This window comes from Melanotaenia boesemani, chromosome 16 (assembly GCF_017639745.1).
Source record: "Melanotaenia boesemani isolate fMelBoe1 chromosome 16, fMelBoe1.pri, whole genome shotgun sequence".
Taxonomy (NCBI): Eukaryota; Metazoa; Chordata; class Actinopteri; order Atheriniformes; family Melanotaeniidae; genus Melanotaenia; species Melanotaenia boesemani.
In genome coordinates, this window is record NC_055697.1 from 2,415,415 (window position 1) to 2,425,402 (window position 9,988).

At 39.5% G+C, this 9,988-nt stretch overlaps 1 protein-coding gene across 1 annotated transcript; it reads right to left on the reverse strand.

Annotated features, from left to right (window-relative positions):
* Positions 1-262: 262 nt before the first annotated feature.
* On the reverse strand, positions 263-6,545 carry vax1 (ventral anterior homeobox 1). The gene is made up of 3 exons (XM_042010527.1): positions 5,645-6,545; positions 4,240-4,427; positions 263-2,026 (listed from the first exon to the last, which is right to left on the reverse strand). The coding sequence occupies exons 1-3, from the start codon at positions 5,856-5,858 to the stop codon at positions 1,487-1,489; spliced, it is 942 nt and encodes a 313-aa protein (XP_041866461.1). The 5' UTR covers positions 5,859-6,545; the 3' UTR covers positions 263-1,486.
* Between the last annotated feature and the right edge of the window lie 3,443 nt (positions 6,546-9,988).

The following is a 9,988-nucleotide window of genomic DNA, read 5'->3' on the forward strand; positions in this document are numbered from 1 at the left end:
TTTTACTATTTTATAACATTTTAAAGAATAAAATTTTTTAAAAAATATTTTTTAAAAAAGGAAAAATTACTTGCAATCCCAATTAAATCTACTTTGATTTCTCAAATAATCTGAATGTTTTATCTGCTGGGACCTTATCAGCTAATAATTTATTTTTCCTTTATAAAAAAGTTGACCTTTTAGGCCAAATGGCCTCAAGTTTGACTGATAATCATAACAGCAAGCCACATTAAAAACAAATACATCAAGCTGCTTCGTAAGAGGTATAACAGTCATGAAATTTATCATAACTTCATTCATAGCAACATGTATAAAAGAAAATGAAAAACACACTTGTCTTTGTCTGTAGCCATAAACATCATATATATGCACATTTGTACCGCACGGTTCACAAATTTCAAGATATTTCACGACAACAGCACCAAAGAGCTTCGACTGATTCGTCAGCCCCACTAATACATTCATTCCTTCATTATTTTCCATATATACTAATTATCTATTAATTACAGAATTGAATAATTTACAATAAAATAACAACTTTAACGTACAATTCTCAGTTCAGTATTTTTATACAATACGCCGTTGGTTCTGCAGAAATCTGAGGATTTTAAAAAATGTTCACATGAAAGGCAGTGATATTATTCTGATGATTTAAAAACCTTGAAGTCTGGTAATTACTGATATTCTAATGCTGAAAAGCTAAATTCTCCAATTAACAACTCATTCATATGAGTGGTTCCTGCAGAGAAATTAAACCATCCAGTAAAATTAAAAACACATAACATACAAAAATACCCCAAAGTGAAACTGAACCAAAGAGAAAACAACAGTGAACAATCATCTCTCTGATTCTGGCTCATGTTTTGGTATTTTTTGGTCCAAATTTAAGAAATAAATCTTTTGGAAGTTGAGTTTTAGTGAATGTTAAAACATGGGCAGGCCTTGCAGTGACCTTGCAGTGACAGAGGCACTTCGCTAAGAAATTAGCCTCGCTCCTTCTTTCCAACGTCCTGATTTGCTGATTGGATCTGGAGTTCAACATTTTGCTTTCTTTTTCTATGTTTACTCACACATCCACCCAGCGCAATCCAAAGATAAAACACCGTTAAGACCATCCTGCCACCAGTCTGAGACTATACCCTGCTGCTGCAGCACAGAGCGTCCCTCTAATCTAGAGACATTTCTGGAATCATAGACTAAAGATTTCTTTAACAGGAACCCTGACAGACAGCTCAGTGCTCTCCTCATGTTTGCCCTACTTCTACATGTGGTGCAAATCTTCGCTTGGCCTTCCTGTATCTGTTGGGTGAGCCTGCGTTGGTCTTTGTTTTCTTTGTACAAGGCGCCAGGTGTGAAGGAATACATGAGCTGCTACAGAACATGACACTGACAGATGACAGACAAAACCAAACAGACAGTAACAGCCAAGAAAACAATTAAATGCATCCAGACCAGATGGGAATCGAAACTACAATCAAAAACAGCATCATTCCAGAATTTTCTTGTCTATGGTTTCTTTGCCATTGGTCCGCGAGTAAGGCTCAAAGGCGGAGGAGCTCAGGTAACGTGCAGAAAGTTCTTGCAGGTTCCCAGCCAGCGAGCCGGCCATGGAGATGGGATTGGAGGAAATACGGGAGGCAACGCCGCTCAGTATGGACGGCATGGGGAAGCTAAAGAGCCCGTGGGCCGCTGGTGAGCTTTGCAGGCTAGAAACTGTCCCTGTACTGGTGACGGTGGGTAGTGGAGGGCTGCCACCCGCCGTGCCGGTGCTGCCACCGCTGCTGCTGCTACTGCTGCCGTTGCTAGCCACGGCCATGGAGGGAGGTCGCAGGGCAGGGCCCAGAGTGCTGCTCCCACAGTGGGGCAGGAGGCCTGGCAGGCCTGGAGGCGTCAGCAGCCGACCCTGTTCCAGCAGTCTGAGGACGCTGCAGGTCGCAGCCGTCTCCGAAACCACCGAACGCAGCTCCGAGTCCTTCCCCTGGTCCTTCTTCTGCTTAGTGCGCCGGTTCTGAAACCAGACTTTCACCTGCAGACGACAAAATATATTTTCAGAAAATGAAAGGACGTCACATTCAGAGCAGGTATTCATGTCAAAGATAGCTAAATATTTACATCCACGCAGGCGGTTTGATGGTATAGCTGCTCTGCAATTATTAATATTCAGGCTGCTGATAATAGCTCTACGGTGCTCTGATAATCTCAGTTCAGGGAGATAATTGGAAATGTGTGACAGTCTGTCTTCACAGATTAAGATGATGCCACTCTGCACTGGCTTTGTTGGCAAATTGTCTTCCACCCAATCACAGTCACCCAATTCTCGGTAATACTCATGTAATGTACGGTCACTGCACATGCAGGAATGCTAACACTAACACACACAGCAGCTAATCAGAGTCCAGGCTGGGATTTCAGAGAGAGGAGCCACTGTGATACAAGACAGGAAGTTAATTTAATCAAAACTTTCCCTAAGATAGCCTTTCACATGTTAACCAACTCATAGCTTCATCAGCCTCACACACACACACACACACACACACACACACACACACACACACACACACACACACACACACACACACACACATATACATACACAAGTAATGCATGTGTGGAGTGGAAAAACTCCTGTTGAGTAGAAACGTCTTTTTTTGCATTCATGTTGCATGACTTTAAAGTCACAAAAGTCACAACCAAAGAATGACACAAAAAGCAATGATTTTCATCATTTCTTCCCTCATGTGAAGATTTGCTGCTTTTTTTATCCTATACCCCTCCGAACTAATATATATATATATATATATATATATATATATATATATATATATATATATATATAAAATGTATATTACTCTTTATGTAATTTTCTAGTAAAAACAATCAATTGTAAATCTAAGGTTAAAAACTTTGGCTGCACATTTTAAAGTTTGCAGATTTTCATGTTGAATTAATCCGGACTGAAGAAGCTTTTGTCACCATGAAAATGAAGGTTTGTCCCTTAAAATCAAAGGTTAAAAAAAACTCTCAATTTAGGACATAGATTTAAAATGAATAATAAGAAAGAAATTCTGCTATATTTTAAAGTGAAAATGTCCGTTTTTATAAGTCTTATATTCTCTAAAAATAACCAAAATAAAAGAAAGAGCTGGAATTATGTGGAAGCTGCACCTCTGTCTGACTCCATGAAATCAGTTAATCTGACATGAGTGAGTTTTAAACATCTGTAAAGATTTCCAGCTGCGTAAACACACCTGACGGCTTTGATAAGGAAGAATCTGCATCTACCAATCAGCAGCGAGCCTGCGACTCGGTCCTGCTGCTGGTCCAATCACAGCGGCGGGTTTATGCTTCACCAGCCGCCAGGAGAACCAGCCAGAGAGAGAAAAATCTCCCGTTGGAGAACAGCGGAAGGGAAAGAATAAAACAAGGTGGAGCTGAAAGTTGGACGGAGGTGAGCGGGTGTGGACAGAAAATGGCCGTCATTCCTTAACGTGACGACCTCTTAGCGCCAGCGAACCTTCATTTCACCACGGCGTGATTAAAAGATGTTTAATGAGGACGAGGTGCAGGCGGAGGAAGAAAATCCTCCTTTTGTTCTGCTGAACGGCAGAAAAAGTTGTTTCACTGGTTTCTTTTTCAAAGTACGAAAACACCCTGAGTTCAGAGCTTCTGAAATAAGTTAACGGAGGTGGTGGAGGAGTGGAGGTGGTGGAGGTGGTGGAGGAGCGGCGGGCACGGCGTGTTGGCGGGAGAGGGTTGACCTCCTCTGAAGGTCAGCCGAGCTGAAAGCCGCCACACATCAGGGTGGAGGACCGCGCCGAGGCCGATGATCACGGTGCGACGAGGAGAATGAAACAAGCCAGACCCCCACCCACCAAACACCATCAACCGGTTTTTATCCAGCTTCATCCAGGGGAAATTATTCCAACCCTCCACCAGAATGAGTGATGATTCCATTTTATTTTGCTAGTTTATGAACGTTTTACTGGTTTCTCTGAGGGTTGAAAATAAACCACGGACTCTAACTCCATCCTTACTGGACTGAATGAAATGAAATGATCTGGTTCTGATGATTTAAATTTTTTGAAGAGTTTTTGGTGTAAAAGAAAATTATTTAAAATTATTTCTAGTTGCTGCTGCAGTTACAAACTTAAGGAGACTCGATCTCTTTCACAAAGATAAATAAAATGAATCCTTTTGAATCTCAGTGAAGACGTGTAGGACACACACGCACGCACGCACCTGAGTTTCAGACAGGTTGAGCTGACGGGCCAGTTCGGTGCGTTCCCTGCCGACCACATACTGACACCTCTGGAACTCCATCTCCAGACGGTACAGCTGCTCTGCAGTGAAGGAGGTCCGAGTCCGCTTGGGCCGGTCCAGATCCAGACCCTTCGGCAGGATGATCTCCCGGATGGAGCCTTTAGCATCTGCAACAAAGACAATAAAGCGCTATTATTATTATTATTATTATTATTATTATTATTATTATTATTATTATTATTATTTGTAGTAGTAGTATTGTTGTTGTTGTTATTAGTTTTATTATTGTTATTATTATTACCTAAACTCTGGTGCTTGTAATTAATAATAATGTTTATTAAAATATATATTCTGACAGTTTGCTCAAAAAATGGTGAGCTTGAATGAAGTCAAATTCAGCTTCGATAAGAATTTGTTTTTTTTTTAAAAAAAAAGTTTATATATTTTACACCTAATAAGCAAAGATGAGACAAATGTAAACATGTAATCTGTAATCTATTACATAAGAAAAATATATGAGCTGTTTTTAAAAGGTTTTCATTAAAAAAAATGACTCATCTTAATTTTTAAAAGTGAGTTCTCCAAAAAGTAATTTATAATTATTTAATTATAAAAAAGCATTAAATATGACAGCAAAGATATTTATTGATGTATTTCAACAGTGGAATAATTAATATTTTAGCATTTTTTAGTCTTACGTTTGGTCTCACACACACTCATTGTTGACGTTGCATGAAGAAAATATATTTCAGCCATTTTTCTTTAAGCAAACAACTTTTTTTAAAAATATTAAAACCATCTAGAATATATTTATATCTTAATGCATAACTATAATTACAGTTTTCTGTGTTTAAAGTTAAAACATTTCATATTCATCACCCTGACATTACAGAAATCCTGTAAATGTGGTTTGCACACATTTAAACATGCAGTAAATTAATAATTATCATGAGAAATCTTTGTTTATTTTATTATTTGATATTTAATATGAAATATACACATAAATCTGACTTTTTTAAAATAACAAGATATTTTTTCTGTAGCATGTTTTTCCCTTTTTACCTGCAAATTTAAAGCAAAAATAAAAAGGAAAATAAGAATAAACTAAAAGAGTCATAATAGATTTTTTTTTTATTTATTAGGAAAAACTACATGAAAAAATAAAAGAAAAAAACTGCTTAAAAAACATCCAGCTGTGTAAATTTTTCCGTTTTGAATTGTTTAATTTCTCAATAAATAAAAATCCTTTTTTAATACCACAAATCTTCATGTTACAGATTTTTTTATGAAGTTTTTGTTTTTCTAAAATGATCAGACTGGATTTTCTCTGATGAAATTGAGCTGCAAGATAAGTTCTGCAGAGAGGAAGAAACAGCCGGTTTACCTCGGACCAGGATTCTCCGGCAGTAGTCCGGGTCTCCTGCGCTCCCCCTGTTCTTCTCGCAGCTGTCCATGGTCCCGGAGGGGGAAAAGGAGTCCTGCTGCTCCTTCAGGAAGCTTTTGGACAAGCTGCTCTGGACATCTTTGCCATCTTTCCCGTCCTTTAGTCCATTCTTTAGCACCATGGCTTCTGTCTCTTGGTTGTACCTGACCTCCATGCTCAGTTTATCCTTTAAGACCTGCAGCCCGACCGCCCCTTTCTCCTTTTGTCAGGTGGAAAAAGGGAGAGAAAAAAAATAATAAAGGGGGGATTTTACGGAGAATGTGGCACCGTGGATTGTCTGAATAGTGTTGGCTTTAGTTTCCAAACAGCACCTTTCAACACAGCAGAGTCAGATATCTAATGTTTAGTGAAATACCTCCGTAACTTAACCAAGGAGCCTTATTGTCACTGACCAAACTCCCTCGCCCAATGATCATCGACTTCTCGGTGAAACTCAGCATTAATTCAGTGCCCCCCTTTCCTCGTTACATAGACATCAGGCTGATAGATGATCTCCAAATAATCAGAGCCATGGATGCGCACTCGCTGTTTCAACTGATTACGGTAATTTTGCTGCCTCCACATTTGCGTAACCTCATGAATACACTAAATTGTTTGTGGAAATAGATCAGGTCCTGATAGAGGGGTTTGCTGGTCCCGTCCCCCTCAGTTTGTCTGCTCCCAGCCCGGGGAATCAGGACAAATGATTGGTATCGTCTTGCAACCAAGCTTCCCCGGACGCACACAATCACAGAGATGTGAGTTTTCCAGAGCCGAAAAAAGTTTCCGGGTGCTTCATGGCTCCATCTGCACAACGCCAGCAGACACCCCCACCCCCCCCGACTTTCAGCTGCACACCTGATTGTCACAGCATGTCAGCGAACTTTGATCCTGTTTCTCCCATTTGCCTTTCTCGGCAATCAACGGAATTCTGCAGTGTGCAGAGCTCACCGCTATGCTATTGTAGGCAAGATGAACCGGGAGAGAGAGAGAGAGAGAGAGAGAGAGAGAGAGAGAGAGAGAGAGAGAGAGGAAGGCTGAAAGGATGACTAAGAGATCCTCATCTAAAAATGTTTTAAAAGCAGTGAAAAGCCAGTTTCAGCTCTGCAGCAATGCTGGTCTCCTGCATCTGGAATTAAAGTTTTTCCTCGGCGGTCCCGTGAGGTCCAGGCAGTTAGTGCCTCTCTGTTCCAGAAGCCATGCTCAGACCTCGTATTCTTAGCCTGCACATTTTAAAAGGACAAAAAAGGGGGAACAAAACTTGTCATTAGTGTTTAGGCTGGCTACACTCCCTCGCTCACATGCAGACCCTGGAATGGCCCCTACCTCTCTCCCCTACTTGCCCTCCAGCCCACTACCCACCCACCCAACCACCAACTCTTAGCTATTTTCATTGTCAGTGCAACAATATCTCTGAACACAGCAGTAGCCAGTAATCCAATAAGACCATTGATTAGGCCACAATGATTCAATTCAAGCCAGCGGCCCAGTGCAAGGAACATTCTCTGGCCCTTCTTGTCACCTTAGCTGGCCAGAAGCCCTCTTCAGGCTGCACCCCTCCTCGAGTGCCATTCATGTCTTTATGGGAAACAGAGAGGAAAAGGAGTGAAAGATGGCAATTATCTAATTGGACTATTAACAAACAAATCTGCAGTGTGGCTGCCCGGGAGCAGTCTCAAGGTGGTTTTAAGGGCTACATGTTGGACTAACTTTATTCACGCAGTGTTTGGGGGGCGGCTGCTTGGAGAGGGGCAGCATCCATTGTTTGAGAAAGGTAAAAGGAGGCTAAAAAGGGTGCGACTAAAGAGGAGCCGGGCTTCGCAAGCTGTGGTGCAGAGCTCCCCGCCTGGGAAAGAGTCTTTGCCTCTCAGCCACATACAATGGTTGAGGAGGAGAAAGGACTCTGTTTCTACATCCCCAAAACATCACACACTCAGAGCACAAAGAATACTGTACGTTAGCTGCTCATGTGTTCCCAACACTTTCCAACAGTTTATCCAGATTTAACAGAGTTTTTACGTTTTCACTGAAACAAATTTGAGATTTCTGATGAAAACATGATCAGTTTTAACACCAGGAACAACTTTTTATTTGACTTTTTACTCATGTAAACACCTGAAATAACAATTACATTGTCAGATTTTCAGTAGATAAAAAGAGACAAAAGAAACTGAACGGACATACTGTATCATCACATGTGCATTAAAACATAAATCCAGTATCTAATACTTCAACAATACATGCTAAACCTACACGATTTTACTCAGAGGAATATTTCTGATTCTATGAAAGCTACCCTTAATTTTAAGATTGCCTCCAATCACCAAGATATAAAGCGAAAAGCCTCGTTTTCCAGATGGAGGAAGCAGCCTTTATGCAGAGCAGTCTTAAGGGAGATGTGCTTTTAGTGGGTTCCAGTGATGTCACCAGACAGACCGAATGTGGCCGTCTCACGGTGTCAAGCTGCTGCTGCATCTGGCTGGAACAACCTTGTTTATTGTGTGAGCTGCCTTTGGAGAAACTGGAGAAAATGTCACTTAGAGAATATAAAATGATATGGAGTCTTTTCTTTCTGTCAGAGGTAGACTGGAAGAAGCTGGGACATGGAGGAGACTTAGCTCTGGAGGATATTACCCCATTTTTTAACTGATCAAGACATTGATTCATGATAACAACAATCAATGGTACTGAGCAGTTAAACACTACTACCAACTAACGGGGGTCTGTACTGCTTCGTTTAAAAAACAAGGTGTTAGCCGGCAGGATGTTTTATACTTTTAGTTGTAAGGCTGTCTACAGGAAGGAACAGGAACTCGACGACGTGAGGAGGCTTTTATACTTCAGTATTTCCAGTAGAGATGGAATTTATGGATCTTTGAAGGGAGTCAGATCTTAAGGAGACATCATTTTCAAAGATCCATTCAAAAGACTGGCTCCTTCTTAGTTTTTAATTTATTTTTATTAGAATTCACTCAGCGGTAACTCGTATTTATCCAGGAAATAATCACTTGTTGCATTTAAAGGGTAAGATTTGTAACAGAAATATATCCTCTGTTACAGGGAATTATTCTGAAATATTGGTCATAATTTCATTTAGCAAGTGTTTCCATGTCCATGCTTTGACAGTGAGATCACTATTTTGGATTTTATCTTAGCAAATAACTTTGTGGCACAACAAAACCTGAGCAGGCTGCTGTTAAGTTCCATGCAAAACAATTTTACTCTGAGGTTTTCAACACAAGAATATTTTAATTAAGCAACAAAACTCTCAATATATGAGAATAATGAATAATAAAATAAATGTACCTATATAAAATCTACAAGATTTTCATAAAATACTGTAAAAATACGGAAATAAAAGGAAAAAAAACTGAATAAACTTGAAAGACATCAGAATACATTTTAGTAAATGTTTTGAATAGAACTTACTGTATTTGTTTCTGATCAATACTTTCTATCCATAGATGCATCATGTGAATGAAGCGTGCTGGACATCAGACTCCCATGATGGCATACACGTGTCATGTGAAGGCAGCGTGGAGAATTATAGAAACAGCTCTAATTCATGGTTCATTTAAAAGAGCTGTTCAAAAGAATCAATTCATTCATGATCGTTGCATTCCTAATTTACAGCAAAGGTTCCATATTTTCTAAACAGTGTTTAATGTGCTGGAAACAATATTAATATTAACAGAAAACAGCTGATTCTGTGGCCACAGATTACCAGGGGCGTATCCAGGAAATGTCTAATGGCCAAGATGCAACAAAAATTAGTGGGTTTATTTTACAGGTTTTTTTGCATAACATTTCTTTGATTGGTTTTAATATTATACAATAAAAAATAAAAGTGTTGTAGACAAAGTGAAATATGCCACATAAGCTGTGGTGTATGTGGTATTGGTACTGAAGTCTGGATGTGGTTGTAAGACTGAGGGTCACCCACCAAACCCTCAAACCCCGCTACCCTCATCCCATGTCTGTCCATATTTCACATGTTGGTTAGCCACGTATGTAATGTTGTTAAGCAAATACATCAGTACAATTTACGGTCAGCTTAAGTCATTAATTCATAAAACACAGATTTATATTTTATGGCGATATTCAACTCAACTTTATATACATAGAACTTTATCAAATGTATAAGAGCAGACAAGAGTTTTATGGAAAAAAGAACATGAAAGGACACAATATTTAAAACAAATAAAAACAATGAAGTTAAAAAAAAAAAAAAAAAAAAAAAACCCAAGACAGGTGTTTAACTTGGTTGCCATGTAATAAACCTGATGAGCTACCAATCAGAACCCT

Bases quoted from the DNA above. Each gene is read 5' to 3' on its own strand.
- vax1 (XM_042010527.1), bottom strand. From the start codon at position 5,858: ATGGAGGTCAGGTACAACCAAGAGACAGAAGCCATGGTGCTAAAGAAT. The intron at 4,428-5,644 runs GTAAACCGGCTG...TCTTTGTTGCAG, and splicing joins CCGGAGAATCCTGGTCCGAG to ATGCTAAAGGCTCCATCCGG. The intron at 2,027-4,239 runs GTGCGTGCGTGC...TGTCGTCTGCAG, and splicing joins TCAACCTGTCTGAAACTCAG to GTGAAAGTCTGGTTTCAGAA.